The following is a 25,191-nucleotide window of genomic DNA, read 5'->3' as shown; positions in this document are numbered from 1 at the left end:
TTGACTTCATTTTAAAATTCCTTTTTTTAAATACTAAACTGAACTATAGAGAAAAATATTTCTAATGATTTCTTATCTAGATATCACAGCCAGTTGCTAGATCATTTCAGTTTCCCCAAGCATTTCATAGACTGTTGACAAGTAATCATTTTATCATCTACCGTATATAAAGTTTGATGTTTATATCCTTGCTGCTCCTTCTCTCAAGAGTAAAGCTGACAGAATAAATCTTATATTAGTTTCCTGAAGCAATTGTAAGTAGTTGAAGCATTCGGGCAATAGTCGATTGGAATTAGATCAGACTAATTTCTGACTTCTAACTTCAAACAACGAAGCTGTCGAAGTGTTGTCCCGTTGCCTGGAGGCCGTACGGGTCTGGATGGGGAGAAACAGACTCAGACTCAATCCATCCAAGACGGAGTGGCTGTGGATGCCGGCAGCCCGGTACAGTCAGCTGTAACCGCGGCTGTCTGTTGGGGGCGAGTCACTGGCCCCAACAGAGAGGGTACGCAACTTGGGCATTCTCCTGGATGGACGGCTGTTGTTTGAAGATCACCTGGCGGCCGTCTCCAGGAGAGCCTTTTACCAGGTTCGCCTGGTTCGCCAGTTGCGCCCCTTTCTGGACCGGGATGCCTTATGCACGGTCACTCATGCTCTCGTCACTTCTCGTCTGGATTATTGCAATGCTCTCTACATGGGGTTACCCCTGAAGTGCACTCGGAGACTCCAGTTAGTCCAGAATGCAGCTGCGTGGGTGATTGAGGGAGCTCCACGTTGCTCCTGGGTAACACCACTCCTGCGCAGTCTGCACTGGCTACCTGTGGTCTTTCGGATGCGCTTCAAGGTTCTGGTTACCACCTTTAAAGCGCTCCATGGCTTAGGGCCCGGGTACTTACGGGACCGCCTGCTGTTACCTTATGCCTCCCACCGACCCGTACGCTCTCACAGAGAGGGTCTTCTCAGGGTGCCGTCCGCCAAGCAATGTCGGCTGGCGGCTCCCAGGGGAAGGGCCTTCTCTGTTGGAGCACCTACCCTCTGGAACAAACTTCCCCCCGGTTTGCGCCAACTATCTGACCTTTGGACCTTTCGCCGGGAATTAAAAACTTATTTATTTATCCAAGCGGGACTGGCTTGATTTTTAAATTTTTCAAATTTTTAATTTTTAGTAATTTTATATGGGGTATTTTAGGTTGGGTCAATTTGACGGTTTTAATTTGGCCATTATTGAATATGTATTTTAATTGATATTTTAATTTTGTATATTTAACTGTTTTAACCTTGGCTGTACACCGCCCTGAGTCCTTCGGGAGAAGGGCGGTATAAAAATTTAAATAAATAAATAAATTTCATTCCTATGAGCTCAAACTAAAGATAGTCAATCTCGTAGCCTCAAATACTCAGACTACTCTCAGATAATTCTGATCTGATCTACTATAGACCACCAGGATTTTATGAGACTCTGCTTGACACTATAACATAATGATTGCAGCCTGCCATACATTCAATAGAGTATTATTTGTATACTGGGGGCTGTTCAAACCCTCTTCCAGTGACCTTCTGGAGTAACCACTCCATGAGATTTAGAGAATTGCTACCTGAAGAAAAATCAATATCTCCTAAAGAAATACAAATACTTCCTCCTTAAGTAGAAGATGTTTGTGTTTTAAACACAAGCAGACTGATTTGAATCCATGTACATATGAGTTTCTTGTATCTCAACCTTATCTGCAGTGATTTTTTGAGTAACTATTTATGCAATCTTGCATATGAAAACTGAAATCAATAGAATTTGGCATGAAATATTTTAGAACTACGCTGGAATGAAAAGCAGCAGTAAGAAAGCTTTTATTTTGATTTTTTGTTAAATTTTATTTAATAAATTACACTCCATGTTAAACAGATAAAATAAAACTGAAATTCTCAAAAAAGGGAATAGCACAACAAATAAAAAATATATATAATCTCCTTTTTCAAAATAAATTTCCTTTTTCAAAGTATGAAAACTTTCCTAACCAGTTCTCATCCTAATTTTCATAAAATTCCCACAGAATATATTGTGTTCCAGGATAACATATTTCTTCCAAATATTTTAAGCTTGCTATATTAATGGTGGTTTCTGCTGTTAATAAGCTGCCCTCGTGAGAAAGTTATATACAGGTCAGGACAGATAAAACATGGTGAAACAGACTGACTCCCAGTTGGCAAATGAGATGAGGTGGCGTACTCTCCCCTTATTTATTCAACCTATATGCTGAATATATATTAAGGAAACCTGGACTGGAAGAAGATAAGCATGGTTTTATATTCTGAGAAGAAATTAATAACCTGTCTTATGCTATTTACTACTCTAGTAGCTTAAAATGCAAAGTATCTGCTAATTCTAGTAAAAATAGTTAAGGAGTAAAGTGCAAAAATAGGACTAAAATTAAATATAAGGAAGACCAAACTAATGTCAACAGGTAAAACAACAACTCTTAACACTGGTATTGAAGATACTAAAGGCACAAATGATCAGGCTCATATTCTCCTACTATTCACATATTATCTGAAGACCCAACTCTCTGGAAAAGGCTCTAATGCTGGGAAAGGTAGAAGGAAATAAAAGAAGACAGCCAAAAATATGCAGCAATGAGTGTACCATTGGAAGACTTGAAAGATTAGATTAGGAATAGAATGTCACAGAGAAAATCTGTGTGATCGCTGAAAGTCAAAAATGGCTATATGACGCATAACCAAATCAAATCAAGAGCTATTATTTCACATTACTAATAATTGAAAAAGCACACAATGCATTTCACAGCTCTCAACAAAAAAAATCTTAAATTCTCCCTATTTCTGTATTTTTAAGGAGGTCCTCTCTATTGTAACGTAACTTCAACTAGTACAGATCAGCTGAACAAAGGATTTTCATCAAATCTGAAGACTATTATTATGTTCATTTTTTCTTAAGAAATACTTTATGTATAAAGAAGTAAAACAAGATTAGATGTACAAGAAATCTATCACAAAATTAATGTACACATGGCTTTTGATTATACAGTTATACGCCCCCAAAACATACACTTTAGCCATTTGGAAATCTGTTACGAAGATATATGTATCTAAGTTAGAAAATCAAGGAGTATATGAAATCCCATGCACCGCCTGCCCCACCACATACATTGGACAAACCAACAGAAGAATAAGTGCACGCATTGAAGAACACAAGAACTCATTCAAAAAAGAGGAACCAACTTCTTCCCTGGTCCAACACTTTAAAGTCACAGGACATGATATTGACTTTAAAAAGACCAGAACTATCGCCAAAACTGAACACTTTAACAACAGAATAATCAGAGAAGCCATTGAGATAGAAAAATGCCCACACAGCATGAACAAACGAGATGACACCTCCCGCCTACCAGCCATTTGGAAACCCGCCCTTATTGACAAACGAGTCCCTAACACGAGGAATGACACCAGACCCACACTCACAAGGTCCACACAGGATGTCACCACCACATCCACCCAGAAAGCAGACCCAAACCCACACTGATCATGAAGCACGACCAAGGACCAGAAGCCAGACCGCAGCTGCAACATTAGCCATTTCAAACCCCTCCAATCCATACATGCAGCAGACTGACACCCACTATGAAGATGTAGCACGACCACAAAGCCAAACAACAGCTATGCAGCTCACCAGCTCAAATCCCCCTGCAGCACAGACTAGACTGAGCACAACCAAGCCCCCACCAACACAGGACACACCCCCAGCCAATCAGAGCACAGAAAAAACCCCATCCAATCAGAGCACAGCCAAGCTCCCACCCAATCAGTTCAAACCCCCACTAGCAGTTAAAAGGAAGAAACAGCTGCGATCACACATTGCTCCCAGAAGCACGAAGCTGAAGCCTGAAGATGACGAATGAGACTTCGTTGAAACGTCGCCAAGACACTTCCAATTTTACACGGGAGAAAACCCGAACAACCAAAGACCTATATACAAACACCCGTGAAAACCTCAGAAAACACACACACACACACACACACACACACACACACACATATATATATATATATATATTCATGCATGTATGCATGCATACTTGTGTGTGTGAATGTACTGTATTTATGTATGTATTTTAACATGTATGTGAAAAATACCTGAAACAAATTGATTTGCTTCTGTAGTCAAAAATGGTATTTATTGTCAATCATTTATAAGTGTGCCACATTTAACATTACCTTTGTTTCATTAAAAAAACTCACATCCCCAAATGTTGCACAACTGAGATATTTAAAATTCTTTTTACTCTTTGTAAGAAAAATCAGAAGTTACAAAAGTTGGTATGAAGACCATAGTGCAAACTATTTTAACAAACTGTTTCAAACAGTGCTTGAAACAGTTTTCTGAAGTAGAAAAACAACAGGTGTTAAAAGCAGCACTCAGTCTGGTACAGAAAACACTTTAACCACACATATAGCTATGGGGAAACTGAATTCAGCTCTTTGTAAACCACAGCCTTTGAAGCAATCCTAGAGGCATAAATAAAGAGAAGGGGGAGAAACAGCCACCTTGGGACCTGCAACATAGGAGGCCTGCTACAAAGCAGCTCCCTTGCCATCTGCCCTACACAGTCAACAAATCTGACTGCACAGGTAGGAACAGCTATCTGGGCTATAAACATCTAGATGATTACTCTGTAATAGCAAAGAGAATCTGCTATATTTTTTTTTTGCAGCCATCATGCAGATTTGATGATAGTCTAAGTATAGGAATAGGAATAGCAATAGGAATTTGTAAGAAAAATATAGAAGGAAGCAGGGCGAAGAGATGGAGGAGAGGGAAAGGAAATGTTTCCGCCACTGCTGCTCTATATGCTCCCCTGTTTTGCTCCCAAACCAGTTATTTTTTCAGCAGCAATGCCATACACTGGAAGCAGAGCCCTCAGGGGCATATCCTATCAGAAAAACTCTTTAACTCTTTGCTGCCATCTAGTAATAATGTATATTTTAGTGCATTCTTTTGGGGAGAATATTCTGAGAAAAGAAACTGTGAGTCTTGTATGCATCGATAGTTGTACTTTGAATGGGAGAGTGAGAGGAAGCTTTCCTCTCCCCAGTATAGGAGCTATTAGTATAGGACCGTGATGGCGAACCTATGGCACGCATGCCAGAGGTGGCATGTAGAGCCCTCTGTGTGGGCACGCGCCCATCACTAGCTTCTCTTCTGGTTTTCAGTGCACACATGTGCGCACAAACCCACAGCACAAATAAATGGAAACGCAACGGATCAGAAACATTTCCCAAACCAACAAACATTGCCTTCTGCACAGTCTAAGCCACAAACATTTACCAATCAGCCAAACAACATAACAATACTAGTGAAAGATACCATTGAGATAGAACAAAAGTGCCAAAATGCTATATTATTTGGACTGGATATTACAAATGAACCAGATATTGATAAAATATGTAACATCATTTCAAATTAAAAATTATCAACCTTCAACCCTAGTGAAATAATGGAAGTCTCCAGAGATGGACCCGAATTCAAATACAGTGATGGTTCAGTGGCACCTAAATTCTGTAGAGTTATATGCAAAAATGAAACCAGCAAAAGAAATTTCATCTATACTATAAACACAATTGCCAGAAACAATCTCAGGCTCAACAAACTCAGAGCTAGACCAGACCTATCATTCCTACAATGTATTAGATCCCGCGAACTTCGTTCAGAGCTCAAACGACGGCAAGAAGAAGGCAAAACCAACCTTTATATTGTTTACCGGGCTGACTGTATAAAAAGAAAATCCTACAATCAAATAGCCATCACTCAACCACACTTCAATCAAAGCATCCCACAATCCATCAACCAAGGCATCCATCCATCTGACAATCGAAACATCCATCCACCCGTCCAATCAACTGTCGATCAACCAACTAACCCCCAACCATCCGTACAAAAACTCCAACCATCCAATGAAAAACCACTCATTGCTCAACCATCCTTTCTTCAACCATCTGTAGTACATAACCCTCAATCAACTATCAATCAAAAATAGGTATGCACGCCCCTTACCTCTTCTACACCAAACACTGCAGGTCTCAAATGTAAATTAATAAATGCAAGAAGTATTGTAAACAAATTATCTGAATTTATCCTATTGTTAAACAATGGTACATTTGATATTATATTTGTTTTCGAAACATGGCTGAACTCATCCCTCCCTGACTCCATTATTTCAAACAAAGAGTATCAAGTTTTTTTATCAGATCGTGAAAACCACAGAGGTGGTGGAGTGGCTATCTTTTACAAAAAATCTCTGAACCTAAAAAATATTCAAGTCGCACATAAACTTTCTCTTCCTGAAACTATTGTATGTGACCTGTCCATTAACACCACACTTCAATTCTTACTATGCTACAGAGCCCCTGACTATGACATCACTCTTGCAAATATGTTAACCACACTGCTAACATGGGCCACCTCTTGCCCATATCCTCACATCTTCCTGGGTGACCTAAATCTACCTTTTATTAACTGGATAACAAATGAATGTACAACTGAACCAATCCATACTACTCTATACAACGCCGTTACAGACCTAGGTCTTGAACAACTAGTAACTAACAATACAAGACTCAACAACTGCCTTGACCTCATCTTTTGCAATAACACAAACTCAATTTATGGACTACAAATAAAAGAACTCTTTTCCAACAGTGACCACTGCATGATAGACTTTTGTCTCAATATACGCCCTCACATAAATCATCATAATAATAGTACTCCTAAATACAATTTCAAAAAAGCCAACTGTGACCTCATAAACAACGACCTCTCATCTCTTGACTGGCAAAATCTATTCTCTACCTGTATCACTGTCGAAGACCACTACATAGTTTTCCTACTTGAAATCAATAGAATCATCAAACTATACGTACCACAAATCACCACCAAAATAAAAAAACAAATTACCCATATCAATAAAAAAACTTCAATCCAAAAAAAAATCCCTCTGAAGAAAAAACAAAAAGGGCCATGTAGCAAATTTCAAAAACCGCTACAGAAATATTTGCAACTAAATAAAAACTGAATACACCATTTACCATACAAAGCAAGAAGAAGACCTTCTGCGTACAAATTCCAATTGTGCTTTTTATAATTTTGTGAACAATAAACTTAAAGAATCAAGATCCATCCCACCACTAAAAGAATCTAACAGCAAAGAAAGTAACATGAAACAGTTAAAGCAAACCTCTTTAACACATTCTTTGGCTCAGTCTTCGTTAACAGTGATGGCACATATCCAACATTCTCCAATCGTACCAACAATAATTACAATGACTTAACACATATAGACTTCACAGAAGATAATGTTGAAAAAGCTCTTCGCAACCTGAAACCATCTTTATCTATTGGGCCTGATGGACTATGTGCATACTTCTTTAAAAAACTTTCAACTAATATAGCAGAACCCCTAAGCATAATCTTTGATAAAGCTTTCACGACTGGTTCCCTTCCCAGCCTTTGGTCTCTAGCCACAGTCATCCCTATCTTCAAAAAAGGAGATCCCAGCCTAGTTGAAAACTATAGACCAATAAAAAAGAAAGCGCAAAAACAAACATGAAAGGAGTATCAATGTATAAGATAACTTACGTAGCACTTTCAGTTAGTTAATATATAATGTATAAATTAGAATATTTAGCTATAATCAATTCTTTGGCTGGGATAGTTAGCCTTCTAACAAGTAAGTTAATGGTTTAAGTGGATTAAATAATGATAGTGATTTCCAAAAAGCATTCAAATCGTTATATCCAGTAGAAAAAAAGAGAAAAAAAATCAGTTGGCAGATTCAGTAAACAAAAGTAGGCAAAAAGTAAAAGAGTCACCAATTCCTCAATTTCTTATTAATGTGTTGGTCTCTCAAAAGTTCCCATCAACTCAGTCTTCCTTATTATGCTGATAAGTTGCTGAGTAATGCTCTTTGCTATGGTTGCTCTTCACTTCCGTTACTTCAGCTGCTTCTAATGAAAAAAAACCAAAGCTCACAGCCTCGTAACTAGTGTTCAGTTCTCAGTTTTTCAAAGTTCAAAGTTTAAAGTCTGAAATTCAATGTGCAAATGTTCAAAGGATATTCCGAAGTACTGTCTTCTCCTGTTTTGTTCATTAAACTGTCCTGCCTTTTTCAGGCTATCAATCACACCCAGTCACTCTCCGTTCTTTCTCACCAGCTTCTTAGCTGCCTTCTCGGGTTACGATCAATCAATCTTCACAATGAAGTGTGGACCTTTTTTGTTGTTGTTGTTAATCTTCTGTTACACAAATTCTTTAGCACTGACCTCTCCTTGCTTCTCACCACAAGCTGTCAGTAATCTTGCTTCCCACTTTGTTGGCTGTCAGACTACGGAGCCGGCATTAAGAAATGCCAGCTTTTTGCTTGCTGGGCTCCACGGAGTTTTTCTCCGTCGCGTTGATGATTGCCTGTCACCAAACTGCTCCTCGAATCTCCCCACTTCAACACGCTTCCCTACAGGCTTCGTGTACCCTTTTGGGTTTTGCTCCAGCACCAAAAAAGAGGGATGAAGAGCAGAGCTAGCTCCTCATAGCCTCTCTTTGTCCGAGCCTCACCAACCAGACCAATCTCTCTATGCTGCGTCACCTGCAAAATAATGGAATCTATCATCAACCAATCCATTACCCTCCACCTTGAAACAAACAACCTACTCTCTAATAAACAATTTGGTTTCAGGAAAAAATTATCATGTAACTTACAACTTCTCCACTGCAAAAACATATGGACTACTAATCTTGATCAAGGCAAAGCAACAGATGCAATCTACATAGACTTCTGCAAAGCTTTTGACTCAGTAGTACACGATAAACTTCTCCCAAAACTAAAATCCTACGGCATTTCAGGACCTCTTCACAATTGGATAACTGCTTTCCTATCAAACAGACAACAAGTGGTCAAAATTGGCAATGCTCTATCAAATCCTGTTCCTGTCAAAAGTGGCGTTCCTCAAGGCATCGTTCTCGGACCAACACTCTTCATACTATACATAAATGATCTCTGTGACCTTATCTCAAGTTATTGTGTTCTCTTTGCTGACGATGTTAAACTATTTAACACCACCAACAATACTACTACCCTTCAAAAAGACCTTGACTTTGTATCCGATTAGTCTAAAACTTGGCAACTCCAAATCTCAACCGGCAAATGTTCAGTCTTACATATTGGAAAAAAGAACCCAAATACTAAGTACAAGCTTGATGGACATTACCTTACAGATGACTCCCATCATGTAAAAGACTTGGAGTTTTCATATCAAATGATCTAAGTGCCAAAGCCCATTGCAACTACATAGCAAAAAAGGCTCTAAGAGTTGTAAACCTAATTTTGTGTAGTTTCTTTTCCAAAAACACTACACTACTAACCAGAGCATACAAAACATTTGCAAGACCCATTCTTGAATACAGCTCACCTGTCTGGAACCCATAACACATCTCTGACATTAATACAATTGAACAAGTCCAGAAATATTTTATAAGAAAAGTTCTCCGCTCCTCTGTAAACAACAAAATACCTTATACCTCCAGACTTGAAATCCTGGGATTAGAAAATTAGAACTCTGCCGACTCCGACATGCCTGTGTTTAACACAGAGAATCATCTATTGCAATGTCCTTCCTGTTAAAGACTACTTCAGCTTCAATCGCAATAATACAAGAGCAAACAATAGATTCAAACTTAATGTTAACCGCTTCAATCTTGATTGCAGAAAATATAACTTTTGTAACAGAGTTATTAACGCTTGGAACACACTACCTGACTCTGTGGTCTCTTCTCAAACTCCCAAAAGCTTTAACCAAAAACTGTCTACCATTGACCTCACCCCATTCCTAAGAGGACTATAAGTGCACAAAAGTGCCTACCATTCCTGTCCTATTGTTTTCTTTCATTATATGTGCTTGTATATAATGTTGTGACAAAATAAATAAATACATTAAAAAAGCTGGTCCTTGCAGGCATCAGAGTACTGGGAAATGGCTTGAAAACGGACAAAATAGAGGCTGTTTTCTGGGCCATTTTCAGGCCGTTTTCTGGACCGTTTTCCAGGCTGTTTTCAGGCCATTTTTTTGCCAATTTTGGCCTGGGAAACGGCCCAGAAAACAGCCCAAAAATGGCCTGAAAAGAGGCATGCACATGCCCGCCAGCTGGTCTTTGGGTTTCTGGTGCTCCGGCACATGCACGCACCTGCACATGCGTTCCAGTTTGGGCACTCAGTGCTAAAAAGGTTCACCATCACTGGTATAGGAGGAAGAAGGAGAGACTGCTGGTGACTGAGGCAGTGAAAGGACACCTTGATGGGCCTAGTCTTCTGCTGCTGCAACATGAAAGAAGTGGCCAAGTAATCCTCCTTTTCCTCCTTTCTCCTACCTTAAAAGCCATAGTCTTAGTTAAGGGAGAGAGGGGTGCAGAGTGATTTGCCTTGAAATCCAAAGAGGTGTATCACCTACAGAGCAATGCAAAATAATGTTAGTTTGCCTTTAGCATATATTAATCAAGTTCACCCATCACAAATTCAACAGATTATCAAACTGGAATAGAGAGAGAACCTATACTTTTTGCTTTAAAAATAAACTAGAAGAAGTCAATATCAGTTTTTATGTAATAATTCCAGTTTGACATATGGATGCTGGTATAAAGTTAGATTGCTAAAGTTATATTTTTAACCACTGTAATGTGTTAATAACCAAAAGTCTCAACAAATACAATGGGTTTTCAATTCGACTGTCAATTGATATGATTCTTATAATATGTCTCACATATAACCTAAATCTGCATAACCAACCTGTCTTCCCCTCCATTTGCCCCTCAGTTTCATCCCAATTTAAATCCTACATCCTAGTAACTTTGTGCATCTGATGAAGAGAGCTATAATTCACAAAAGTCTATGCCTTTTTAAAAAATGTGTTAATTAAAAGTGCTGCTACAAGATTTATTTTTTGCCTCATAGAATAACAGGATTCTCCTCTACCTGAGAATGAGAAAACAATTCTTTTTTAACTACATTGTCAATTTGGGATACATCTTATAAAGGACGCAAGTTTTCAAAACAGAAAAAAAGCAATAGGAAGGAGGATTTTTACTGTTAAATGTATTGACACTAGCTCTGAAATCCAAAAGTGAACTTGGTGATATACAGTAGTAGAGAGGATCTGAAGAAATGCATCAAACCAATACTATAGTCAATATGGTCAAATCAATCAAGAAGGTGAAACAAAAGCAAACTGTAGTTCCTTTAAAAAGACATGAAATAACTGTAATAGGGGATTTTAATAAGCCTTTTTTTTCTTTTTCTTTTTTTAAATTTACATTTATATCCCGCCCTTCTCCGAAGACTCAGGGCGGCTTACAGTGTGTAAGGCAATAGTCTCATTCTATTTGTATATTTACAAAGTCAACTTATTGCCCCCCCAACAATCTGGGTCCTTATTTTACCTATCTTATAAAGGATGGAAGGCTGAGTCAACCTTGGACCTGGTGGGACTAGAACCTGCAGTAATTGATATCTGTTGGAAGATACTCTAGTAAACATGGTCTTACTAGGAAATTCCGGGCTTGCTTGGTTCCACAGTCTCCAGAAAAAATAGGAAGGCACCAGAAAATCATCTGTTCTTCACTTAATACTACTTACGTAAATGGAAGCAATAAGAACAACAAGGAAAGGAGCCATGTAATTCTCAGACTCTTGGTTTTCGAAAAGTAAAACTGAGTGTAAGTAAATATGCAACTTAGATTCTAGAAACTGCATTTTAATAAACCCATAGCAGTGATAATTGAGATGCCAGGACAGAAGAAACTAATAGGAAAAGAAGACCAAGACAAACGGGATTTTTTTAAAGGACACACTAAAAGCACAAAGGCAAGCCTCAGTGAGGATGACAGAAGCAGAAGCTAACACATCTGAACAAAAAGTTTTGAAAATAGGAAAGGACACACTGATTTAAGACTTGGAAGTAGAACTAGAAATGTCAATGTTCTATTTTCAAGTTACAGTTTAAATGCTATCTGCCACATTTAAGACTTGGAAGTAGAACTAGAACTAGTAGAAGTAGAACTAGAAATGTCAATGTTCTATTTTCAAGTTACAGTTTAAATGCTATCTGATAAAAACACGGGCCAATAAAAGACTAATATTTGGGGAAATTGATGTTATTTTTTTTCCTGTTGAAATACTCTGTTTTTTTTGTTTGTTTGTTTTTTTAAAAAAAAATTTTTATTACTTTTTTCTAACATTACAAACAAAGAAAAGAAAAAAAAATACATTTTTCCACCCTTGTGCTGTACATAAAAAAAGGAAGATTTGGGTCTACGGATATGTCCTCATGTTTGCCAAAATCCATGTTCTCGAGGTACAGGTACCGAGGCGTCCAATTTTCCAAGCGCATAGTCCACGAATGGTTTCCAAATCTTCCAGAAAATATCTTCTTTATACACACCACTTCTAATTTTAATATCACATGTCATTTTATCATTTAAAGCTAATTTCCACATTTCAGAATTCCACTCTTCTATTCTAAAAATCACATCTAGTTTCCAATATCTAGCTATTATAATTCTACCTATTATAATCATAATTCTAATCAATTCTTTTTCATATTTTGTTAATTGATGGGGAAATTGATGTTAAAAGTTAGGATGGACTGACTATCTCAGCCTACCTAGATAAGCAACCTGCTTGGAGAAAAAGTATTTCTCTTTGGGTGGAACACATGAGAATTGCCATTTCATTGATGTACGCATGCCTGTTGCTTTAAGCTTTATTTTCAAATATATAAATTTACTATGGTAAAATCACAGTAAATATCCAATGTGCTCTTCTCCAAATGAAACATAGGATTGGGTAGTAGTGCCCTAAAAATTCTTATTATTCATGGAAGTGGAATATTTGCAACATTGGGAGATTGATATCTTGTTTTACCACCAGAGGCCAAGTAGCTATTTTATGAATTGCAGTGGGAATTATCATGATTTAAGAAAGATATATGCAAATCTTCCTGCCTACTCTCCTCAAATGGAACAGAGTATATTTCTTCTTTTAAACTTGTATTGCTTCTCCATTCAAAATACTTCAGAGAGGTTTTCAGTTCAAAATACCATCTAATGATTTGTTCCCCTCTGTAATATTCTATGTGCTGCTGGTGGAAGATGCTCCTTTGCTTGATTTTTTAAATGGAGGCTGGATAGACATTTCTTAGGAATGCTATAGTAGTGGCTTATTGCACTGGGCAGGTGCTTGAAGAGCTTCCCAAGTCTTTTCCAACCCTTTTGCATTCTGTGATTCTGTGACAGAGGAGGGCTAGAAGTACAGAGATAGCCAGGAACTGCAGAGATGGTATCAAAAATGCTAATGCTCACAGTGATCAGAGGTTTGTGATGAATGCTAAGAATATTATATGTTCAAATTAAATGGAAGAGAAATGAATTATTAGCTGCTCAGTGAAGATGACAAAATGTTAAAAGATAATGAAAGTTGGAAGGGCTTATCTCATATTTTGGCTCAATCTTTTTCATCAATAGGACGTGTGTTCCATATGTAATCATAAAAACACACAAAGGGATAAAACTAAAACTTGTGATTTGTAGAGTCAAGGAATGCCTACTGTATTTGCCTTGAATACGTGCCCTTCCATGCACATGGCTGGCAATGATTCAGTCTTGGGGATATATTTTGAATTATAATGTGAGATTTCCAATAGTCTTTTGTGCACTGAATTTAATTTCAGATATTGAGTCAGCTACATATCTAGAGAAAATGTACCAAAAACAGATTTGCTACAGTCCCACTGTGACTCTGGAGTGGGCAGGAACTAGGTAGTTCTTCACTTGGTACTTCTGCCTTGTCCTGCAAGAGTTTTACAGAGTAAAAGATGTGGTGATATGGAAATGTCTTTAGATTAAAAACAACAACAACCATACACCTGAACGTAGACAGAGGGAAGTATATCTGATATTCCAAAGCACATGGAAGTAAATTAGAAAAGGAATTTCCATCTCATTGTTTATGTATCATGACAGTAAAACAAAGCCAGCCTAAAACTTTAATAATTTCTTAATGAAATAATTTGCATATTGATAAGTAATTGAATAGACTTTTAGAAGGATAAAGAATATGCAATCTTGCCTAAACTCTCATCATATCATTCCCTAATTTTCTCATTGCAGTTTCTATTATGCTTTGAATTTTTCCCAGAAAAAGAAAGGATCAGTACAAGCATAGAAAAATATTAAAGAAAAGAAGAAAGGATAGCTGCACTGTGACTATACTTGAGGGCACATTTATCAAAAGAAAAAATCTTATCCTTGGAACAACTATTTTAGTCGTCATAGCATAATAAGCAAATATTTATGAAGGACATGACTGGAATTATATGGACATACAGAGATCTGAGCCAATTTCATTAAGATGCTGATGAAAGTTTTTCTGCTTACATCCAGTTACAGTACCTTGGAGCATCATACTTTTCAACCTGGGGTGCTAAGTGTATCCATATTAAAGTAATAATGATCAGTATAATTGAGAGGTTAATGACATTCATTTTGTTTACTGCAGATCTGGTTGTAATTACTCATGTCTTTGCAATCTGCATATTAGACTAAATGTGTTATGCAAAATAATCCCTGAGATAGGCCTTAGAAGCAAAAGGAGGGGTTAAAACAGAGAAAGGAAGCCTGAAAGAAATCAGATGGACTCTCACCAATTCTCCTTTTTTGGATTCATCACTCACTACTGACTCCACCACAATAGAATAGAATAGAATAGAATTTTTTATTGGCCAAGTGTGATTGGACAAAATTTGTCTTAATGCATATGCTCTCAGTGTACATAAAAGAAAAGATACGTTCATCAATGTACAACATTTACAATACAATTGATGGTCAGTATATCAATATAAATCATAAGGATTGTCAGCAACAAGTTACAGTCATGCAGTCAGAAGTGGAAAGAGATTGGTGAGAGAAGATTAATAGTAGTGCAGATTCAGTAAATAGTTTGACAGTATTGATGGAATTATTTGTTTAGCAGAGTGATGGCCTTCGGGAAAAAACTGTTCTTGTGTCTAGTTGTTCTAGTGTGCAGTGCTCTATAGCGTCGTTTTGAGGGTAGGAGTTGAAACAACTACTACATAGTCAAGAGTTTTCCCCTCAGCAAGTCTTAGGACTTTTTGACATAAAAAGATCAGAAACCTTTAGAGGAACCTTTTGCAACTTGTTGTCTCAAACTACCACAATCTCTGTCCAGCAAATTACAATTGCATAAGTAATTATGGAATTTTCTGGAGTCACTTCAAATTATTGCATCAAAATGATCATTACTTCAGTGATGATGTAATGAAGATGATATAAGTTCCTTGTGAGCAAATGACCTTACAGAAACCACTACAGCAATGATTAATCTGAAGATTTGCCAATTCCCAAATAGTTTTTAATAAGCTGTGTAATTTTTTTTAAATTCGAGCACTCAAGTGGAAAACTATTAAACTTTTACATAGTATATTCACCTACAATAAGTAAGCCTGTATACTAGATCGCCAAGAAAGATACAAATAGCTCACATACTGGCAGCTATTGTGTTAAATCCTTATTTATAGAACAAGAAATGAATCCGCCATCTCAAGTACTATGACACGGTACATTATCTGAGTAAATGTTGACATTAATGACAATTAAAGTGATGCTTTAGTCAACAACAGTGACTAGAAACCATGAGGCACTCACATAAATGATAAATATGATTAACTATGAAAAGTGAAGGAGGAGGAAATGAGAAAATATTGCACAGGATTGAAATCAATATTATATTAATTAAAACGCAATTAATTTAAATAGCTTGTCTCGACATTGGTACTATTGGCAAATTTTGCTAATGCTAATCTCTACAACTATAAAGATAACTGTTTTTCAGTTTTCATTGATGTGTTATTGTTTTTTGTTATTAAAATTTCACATAGCAACACAACTTGTATGAAATCTCAATGTATTCTCATACAGAGTAACCTCTATAGTTGGACTGGGTCAAATACTACTAATCTTGATACAAAGAGACATTTCACAGGAGTATAGTGGTACCTTTCCATTTTGACCTCTTCCCAAAGAAGCACCACCATTGAACAAGATATTGTTGAGAAGTAAAACTGAGACAGTTTTACACTCATCTGTCTAACTCAGACTCAATACTGATATGCTGTAATAAAGTGTTTGTTTATAGCAGCTTCTCATGGTTTTGGACAGAATGTTTCCTCCCCATGGCAATTTTGTTTTATTTTGTTTTTAACTGTTTAGTCGTGTCTGACTCTTGGCTATTTTATAGGCAAGTGCTCTCCATGCTACCCTGTCAAGCACAGCTTCTTTCAATTGTTATATGTTCAACTATGCATCAGATTTAATGTTATCGAGCCAGCATCTTCTTTGCTTGCCTCTTCTTTGTCCACCAACCATTCCTAACGTCATTGCCTTCTCCAATGAATTTACACACATAACATGGCCAAAGTGAATCAAGATGAACTGTCTTATGATTTTAGATTCCAGTGATGTGTGTGGTTTTATACAATTTAACACCCCTTTGTTAGTTATTCTGGCTGACCATGGTATATGCAGTAATTTATACCAGCATCACAGTTCAAAGGCATCAACCCATGGCAATACCGGGGATTAAGCTTGGGAGAAAAGAATGGGTTACATACAGATGTGAAGATTAAGGATAAGACTTGGCTAGTGAAAACCTGAAAAGGCCTGACTCAGTTTGGAAGCCCTAGAGATTGCTAAAGCACTGGCTACCAGGCTAAGGACAAAAATGAACCAGTGCTGGAAAACATATGGAAGAGAAGACATATAACACCAGTGTAAAGTGGCTGCAGGACCTGAGAGCAGACCACACCAATCTATTAAAATGGGAATCAGTCACAATCACAATAGCAGACATCCAACAGAGGGTCAAGAATATGAAGAGCTGGACAGCATTTGGCCCAGACATGATCCACACCTATTTTATTTATTTATTTATTTGTCACAACAGTATATATAAGTATAAGCATGAAATACGATACATAAGCATATATATAAGCATAAGTATGTAATAACTATATTAATTGGATATAATGAAAGGAACATTAGGACAGGAACGGTAGGCACACTTGTGCTCTTATGCACGCCCCTTACAGACCTCTTAGGAATGGGGTGAGGTCAATAATAGACAGTTTTTGGTTACAGCTTTGGGGATTTTGGGAAGAGACCACAGAGTCTGGTAGTATATTCCAAGTATTAACAACTCTGTTTCTGAAGTCATATTTTCTGCAATCAAGATTGGAGCGGTTAATATTAAACTTAAATCTATTGTGTGCTCGTGTATTGTTGCAGCTGAAGCTGAAGTAGTCTTCAACAGGAAGGACATTGTAATAGATGATTCTATGAGTTAAACTCAGGTCATGTCGAAGGCGGCGGAGTTACCAATGTGAAGGAGCAAAAGTTCCTCATAATGCATGGAGGTTACTATCCTAAGTCCAACACATAGAAACTATACACCAGCTGGAAAGAGGGAGGATGGCATCAGATGACTGTATTGGACAAAACCCAGAGCATTCAAGAGTATATGAGTAATATGGCACCCAAAGAAGAACTGCTGAGAGAATATCTGAGGTGATAGCAGACATGGGAGGAAGATCAAACAGGGAAAGTGCCATGGCAAAATAAGATCTTGCATGTGATATAACATTGACAGATAGCTGAGGTAGCAGACACTGAAAAATTCTACCATTGGGTAGAAAGGGATGGACTAAAAGCCAGTCCTGAGGCACTGATCATAGTAGCACAACAACAGGCACTAAAAATCAGATCTGTAGAAGCAAGATAGGACCCAAGGTACAGACTATGCACAGAGAGACAGCCAACACATAGTGGCAGAGTGTCAGATGCAGGCAGGAACAGCATACATTGAATGACACAACAAGTAGTTGGCATTATGTGTATAGCAACATCTGCATAGTGTAAGTGTTAGTATGGGAGATGGGAGATTCCACAGAAGATTGTGGGAAACAGGGCTAAGTTCCTATGGGACTTCCAAATCCACACAGAAGGCCAGATATCATGATAGTGATAATGACACAACACCAGAAAGAAGAAATATGAGAAGCTGGAGAAGTACTGGGGCCTGAAGGAGAAATTTGAGAGGATATGGAAAATAAAGGCCAAAGTGATCCCTGTGGTGGTATGTGGTATGCAGCAGGGGTGAAATCCAGCAGATTCTGACAGATTCTGGAGAACCGGTAGCAGAAATTTTGAGTAGTTCGGAGAACTGGCAAATACCACCTCTGGCTGGCCCCAGAGTGGGGTGGGAATGGAGATTTTTTTTTAATTTGCATTTATATCCCGCCCTTCTCCAAAGACTCAGGGCAGTTTACACTGTGTTAAGCAATAGTCTTCATCCATTTGTATATTATATACAAAGTCAACTTATTGCCCCCAACAATCTGGGTCCTCATTTTACCTACCTTATAAAGGATGGAAGGCTGAGTCAACCTTGGGCCTGGTGGGACTTGAACTTGCAGTAATTGCAAGCAGCTGTGTTAATAACAGACTGTCTTAGTCTGTTGAGCCACCAGAGGCCCTATATAACTATATAACATATAAGCATGTATATGAGTATAAGCATGTAATAACTATATAAATTGGATATAATGAAAGGAAACAATAGGACAGGAATGGTAGGCATGTTTGTGCTCTTATGCACGCCCCTTATAGACCTCTTAGGAATGGGGTGAGGTCAATAGTAGACAGTTTTGGTTGAAGTTTTGGGGGTTTTGGGAAGAGACCACAGAGTCAGGTAGTGTATTCCAAGCATTATTTATTTATTTATTTATTTATTTATTTGATTTCTATACCGCCCTTCTCCCGAAGGACTCAGGGTGGTGTACAGGCAAAAATAAAACAGACAGTACAATATATAATTTAAAATGCAATTAAAAAACTTATTTTAAAATTGGCCTGAAAATTAAAATATACAGTGAGCTAAAACCCCAATTAAAATTAGTTAATAAAAATTTTAAAAATTTGATGAAATTCAATTTAAGACAGCCCCGCGCGAATAAAAAGATGTGTCTTCAGTTCGTGACGAAATGTCCGAAGGTCAGGTATTTGGCGTAAACCCGGGGGAAGTTCGTTCCAGAGTGTGGGAGCCCCCACAGAGAAGGACCTTCCCCTGGGGGCTGCCAGCCGACATTGCTTGGCAGACGGCACCCTGAGAAGTCCCTCTCTGTGAGAGCGTACGGGTCGGTGGGAGGCATGTGGTAACAGCAGGCGGTCCCGTAAGTACCCAGGCCCTAAGCCATGGAGCGCTTTAAAGGTCGTAACCAGCACCTCGAAAGGCCACAGGCAGCCAGTGCAGTCTGCGCAGGAGCGGTGTTATATGGGAGCTACGCGGAGCTCCCTCAATCACCCGCGCAGCTGCATTCTGGACTAACTGAAGCCTCCGAGTGCACTTCAAGGGGAGCATTACAGTAGAGAGCATTACAATAATCCAAGCGAGAGGTAACGAGCGCATGAGTGACCGTGCACAAGGCATCCCGATCAACAGTTACTGTTGTCATATTTTCTGCAATCAAGATTGAAGCAGTTAACATTAAATTTAAATCTACTGTTTGCTCTTGTATTGTTGTGATTGAAGCTGAAGTAGTCTTCAACAGGAAGGACATTTCAATAGATGATTCTATGAGTTAAACACAGGTCCTGACGGAGGCGTCAGAGTTCTAAGTTTTCTAAACCCAGGATTTCAAGTCTGGTGGCATAAGGTATTTTGTTGTATTCAGAGGAGTGGAGAACTCTTCTTGTAAAATATTTCTGGATAATATATGGATAATATAATTATCCATATATTATATAATATAATATAATATATTATATTATATTATATTATATTATATTATATTATATTATATTATATTATAATAATATAATATAATATAATTTAATAATAATAATAATAATAATAATAATAATAATAATAATAATAATAATAATAATAATAATAATATAATGGATAATAAGAAAGGTAAACAGACCTTTTTGCAAAATACAATCTGCAATCAAGGAGGCTATGTGCAATGTGTTCAACAGCTAGTGTACCACAATTATGCAATCTTTCTTCAAATGGAACTCCATGAAACCTCTTATATTCTTACCATAGAATTTAGCTGTTCAAAATAAGCTCTAGCAAATACTCTTCTAACGAGCTGAGCCATGTAAGTTGCTGAATACTTTTTTTTTTTACTAGAAAGTCTATTTGTGTTCAACCAGCCATTTTCTCTTAAGCAGACACATTAATGATCCTTTGTTGTTTGAAACATCTGTTGGCCTTCAGGTCTGACTGAATTGAATGGAAAAATCCATATTATGAGATGACATTTGAAAATTGGGCAGCCCAAGCATTAGGAGCATGTTATGCAAGTGCTCTATAAAACAAAGCCTGGGTAATCTATCAGGATCCATGAATAAGGTCTTCAGCCAATTAACTTCTTTAATAACTAGATGGCTTGGTATATGGAATATTTATTCACTTATCCCCAAAATGCATTTCAACAAAGTTGAAATAAACAAATATCTGTTGTTGTTGTTGTTGTTGTTGTTTTGAAACAAAAATCAACAAATATCTGTTCCAATAAAGGGGCATCCACAATTCTGCATGATATATATAATCACTATTGGGCTGTTATTTACACTTTGATTGGAATTAGAGAACCTGGGTAGCTATGGTTGGTCAGTTATCTTATGGTGTTGACATAGGCTGTAACCCTTTAAAAACTTCTCTTAAAATATGGGAGCCAGGAATCTGCTTCTGCAGAAATAATTTCTAAGTATAGATAGATCTTGACATGATCAATATGTTCCTTATCCAGGCTGCAATATAGCTAGTCCACCTCTTCCCAAAACTACCTTGGCCTTGACCTTACTGGTGTTCAGGTAGTTGAGTGCACAGTATGAACTAAATCTGTACAGCAGTCTTCTCATTCGTACCTGGGTGTATGACATCAATTCTGCAGAATTGCATTGCATCATTTAGCACAAAGCAGAATGTTTACATGTTCATTTTATGTCCGTCTGTCTGTCTGTCTATCTATTTATCTTGAAAGGACTTTTGCATATAATTAATTAAACAAAATGAGAGCTAGTATACATCCTTATCTGACTCCCATTTGCTGCTGTGGATTGCTGATATAATTGATCTCTCAATAGGGAACTTTTTTCAACAAAAGGCCAAAAAACATTTAAGCAATTTGGTCAATTTGTTTGGATTGCTCAGCCTGTTTTGTTTTGTTTTGTTTTGTTTTGTTTTGATAAATGTTGTGCCATATTATTTTATTAATTCTTATTTATGTAGGTAATCTTTCTTCTTTATTTTAATTAGTCTGATACAATACAAACTTTTTAAAAAAAATATGACTTAATCTGGAATGCATGCACTGTACACTACCTATAATTGAACAACGGTTCATTCTACAGGAGATAGTAAGTTATTGTTGGATGAATAATTGAAATGAACAATTGTTTGAGCAATTACAGAAAGGTCCAACATTTGATTTTGAATAATGACTACTAGATATCTCTAAACAGCTATTAACAAGGCATAAAAGTAATCACAGTTTACGATTTTTATTTCTAAAATCTGCTACTTGGAGACTGAGAGACCATCTACTGCACATGTAACTGCTGCTAGTGAATTAGCCTTCATTAAATTTTATTCACTCATTCTTGAGTTAGCAGAACATTATACTGGCATGAAATCTGCTGCTTCCAATACTGGTCCTTTCTCCACTTCCCAGCCATTATCTGCCCTTGGATGATATCAGAATAAAGAGGAAAATACTATTTTAATATTAATAGAGGTAAGAACAACTTCAGTCTGTCTTTGTCATGGGCGAGGAAGAAGATAAGAAACATGTTGCCAGAATGCCCACAGTTACCAATTTTTTGGAGGAGATATCTGGTTTAAAGAGTAGTTACTTCAAGCAGATACCCATACAAATTCCCAGGCACAAGAATTACGAAAATTGCAAGGATTCTTTATCATATTGAAGAACCTCATAATATTATTATTACCTCTGATGACTTCTTTGCAATGATATTCAGTACTGTTGCTTCTTGGGCTATTTCTGCTTTGCCTGTCTGCTGGTTTTGCTCTGCTGCAGGTAATGCCTTAGGCAGCAAATCTGCCAAAGAAATAAATACAATATGTGTGTCAGAGAGAGTGAGTAAAAAGGAAAAACCTCTCCAAAGTTAGTTAGATTCCCCCAAAAAACAGGGTTGCTGTTCTAGTATTTCCAACACTGGATCAGCTAATTTAAATGCCGAGACAGAATTGAAATTTCCGTAGAACTCTGCTGAACGTTACCATTAACTCTGCTTATGATCTCTTTTTCCCCCAAATAGAAGAAATTAATATAAAGAATAAAGTTATACTTTTTGTTGTGCAAAATATATGGGGGGGGGGGGGAATCAGAAAATTAGGCTCAGTATCATCCCTGTCACTAAATTTCCCTCTTTTATAATTTTTATTGAAAGTTTTGACAACAATAATAATAGCTAATACAAACTAAAATTAAAAAAAAAGAATGAAAAGGGCAGGAAAGAAAAAGCTAAAATGCAGAAATGAAAAGTAGAAGAAAAATAGAAAGAAGACAAGATATAAAGAAATATATAAAATATGACTTCCAAACTTAACAGCAGTTATAAGTACAATTACATTTTAACCTCTCTCTCATTATAGCATGACTCTCTTTTTTTACTATATTCTATCTTGTCAAATCTTCAGAACCATAAATCATAAGTTCATTTTTTCTCTTATACAAAAAGTCCATGAGGACTTTTCAATCATCAGTAATATAAATATTGTCTTTTCTTTAATCAAACAGGTCAATTTAGCCATTTCAGCAAATTCTATCATCTTCCCCAACGATTCCTCAATTGTATATTGTGAAATATTTCCATCTTTGTCCATACAAATAATCTTGCTGCAGTTATCCTATATAAAAGCTCTTTTCCGTGGCTCTTTTCTAATTCTTTATCTATCTTTTCCAGCAGGATAAAATTCTGGTTTCAATTGAATGTTAACCTTTAAAATCTTCTGAATCACTTTATATATTTGAGTCCTAATTTTACTAACATTTTACACATTCACCAAGCATGATAATATGACCCTACTTGCTTTTTACAGTTCCAACATACATTTGAAACACCTCTATAAATTCTGACTAATTTGTTGGGTGACATACACCAAAAGTACATTATTTTCTAAACATTCTCAAGATTAGATGTAAATTTCAATGATCTGTCACTAAATTTTCCAAACACTATTTAAACAAAGTAATGTTACTGCAGCATGGCACATAAATATTTTATATCAAAGTTACTGAAAAGGACTTCAGAGAACTTTTGAAAGATAATATCCTGCAATACTACAACCCTGAGGCAGACTTTTTTGTAAACAAGAATGGATGGAAATATATAGCAATAAATAGACTAAAGCTACTGTCTCCTCTCAATACTAGCTGCTATTTTCAAATTCTCGTAACACCTTTCCTATATGCATTTTTCTTATGTAATAAACTATTATTAAAAAATAATATATTTCCTTGTCTAGCCCTTCAAGGTCCAAAACAATTACAGCTTAAGTTATATTTCTTTCAGGGACAAGTACATTTCTTGTACGTGCACTGCTTTCTCATTCATTATAAATAGGTATATCTTATAAAAAATAACATGAAGCTGCAGACCCCACACGTGTAAGGTTCAAGCTGACTGTTTTATTTTTCTTTGCCTATTACTCAGGAATCTGCCCAGACTTGCTTTCCCATGAGAACTATTACCGGTAGATAAGGGTTCAGACAGGGTCAGATCTAGCCCTCTTGTGTTTGCATAGAGAGTATAGGGTAATTCCATGCTTGAGCCCACCACCACCATCCCAAAAAATCGGGATGGTTGCTCTCCAACACAATCAATGGAAAAAGTTCCTCTTTTTGCTGAGCAGATTTCCTGATCTACTCAGCAAATCTGGAGTAAAACAGTTTTCGTCAAGAGTGTCTGGTGAGCCAGCTTAATATATAAATTCATTAATGACAAACTGCAAACAGCATTGACCTGCATAAAAGTGCTATAAACTATTTTTTTTTCTTTCATAAATAAAATAAGGTTCTTTGTGTCTAACACAATACCACTGAAAAAGAAAAAACAAGAAATTCAGGAAGAAACCAGCATGGTTGCACAAAGATCTTTCTGATAAACTGAAAGACAAAAAGAATAAGTAAAAATATGGAAAGAGGGATGCATAACTAAGGCAGAATATCAGCAAATAACCAGAATCTGCATAGATGAAGTCAGGGAAGTAAAGGTTCAGAATAAACAAAGATTTGCAACAAAAGTCAAAGATAATTTTTTTAAAAAAATTCTTAACATATAAATAACAAGAAAAAAGTCAAGGAAACAGTCGGTCCACTAAAGAGTGAAGATGGCAACGAAGTAACAGGTGGTAGAGAGAAAGCAGAGCTGCTTAATTAATCCTTTGCATCAGTCTTCACACAAAAAGAAACTATGGTCCAATCTATCAAAAAGAACTGTAAAAGACAGATTAGAAATAAAAATTAAAATAAGCAAGAAAATGATAAGAGAACCCCTGTCTGGCCTTGATGAATATAAATCATCAATGGATTACATCCCAGAGTTCTGAAGGACCTGGCAGATGTTGTCTCAGAACCATTGTAGCACAGCTTTAAAAAAATCTTGGAGCACTGGGGAACTACCAGAGGATTGGAAAAGAGCTGATGTGGTTCCCATCTTCAAAAAAAGGGGGGTATGAAACAGACCCAGGAAACTATGCGCATGTCCAAGATGGCGCCGCGCCGCTGAATAGCTGTTGCGGCGACGGGCCTATCTTGGACCCGACCGGGTCGGGGGGGGGTCTTTCTGACAGCTTTGACCCCCGCCCGGGTGGAGGACAGCACGACGATTCGGAGGATGGGCGGATGGAAGCGAAGCGCCTCTGGGTTCCTTTGGGAGGAGTCCCGGAGCACTTTCCCTCCCTCCGGTGGTGAGATGGCCGGTGGCGGTAGCGGCAGCAGCCTGGCCTTTTCCAGCGGCGGCGGCGACCGGTTTTC

The 25,191-nt window shown here is 37.3% G+C and overlaps 1 protein-coding gene across 1 annotated transcript in view; it reads right to left on the bottom strand.

Moving 5' to 3' along the window:
• ENTHD1 (ENTH domain containing 1) overlaps positions 1-25,191 on the bottom strand; it is a 182,548-nt gene that overhangs the window by 12,328 nt on the left and 145,029 nt on the right. Inside the window, exon 6 of the mRNA XM_058190418.1 lies at positions 22,142-22,251. Coding sequence (XP_058046401.1) covers positions 22,142-22,251 — 110 coding nt within the window. The remainder of the gene's footprint in view (positions 1-22,141; positions 22,252-25,191) is intronic.

Source organism: Ahaetulla prasina, chromosome 7 (assembly GCF_028640845.1).
Source record: "Ahaetulla prasina isolate Xishuangbanna chromosome 7, ASM2864084v1, whole genome shotgun sequence".
Lineage (NCBI taxonomy): Eukaryota > Metazoa > Chordata > Lepidosauria > Squamata > Colubridae > Ahaetulla > Ahaetulla prasina.
Note: the sequence above shows the minus strand (reverse complement) of the source record. Positions and strands in the feature narration are given on the sequence as shown.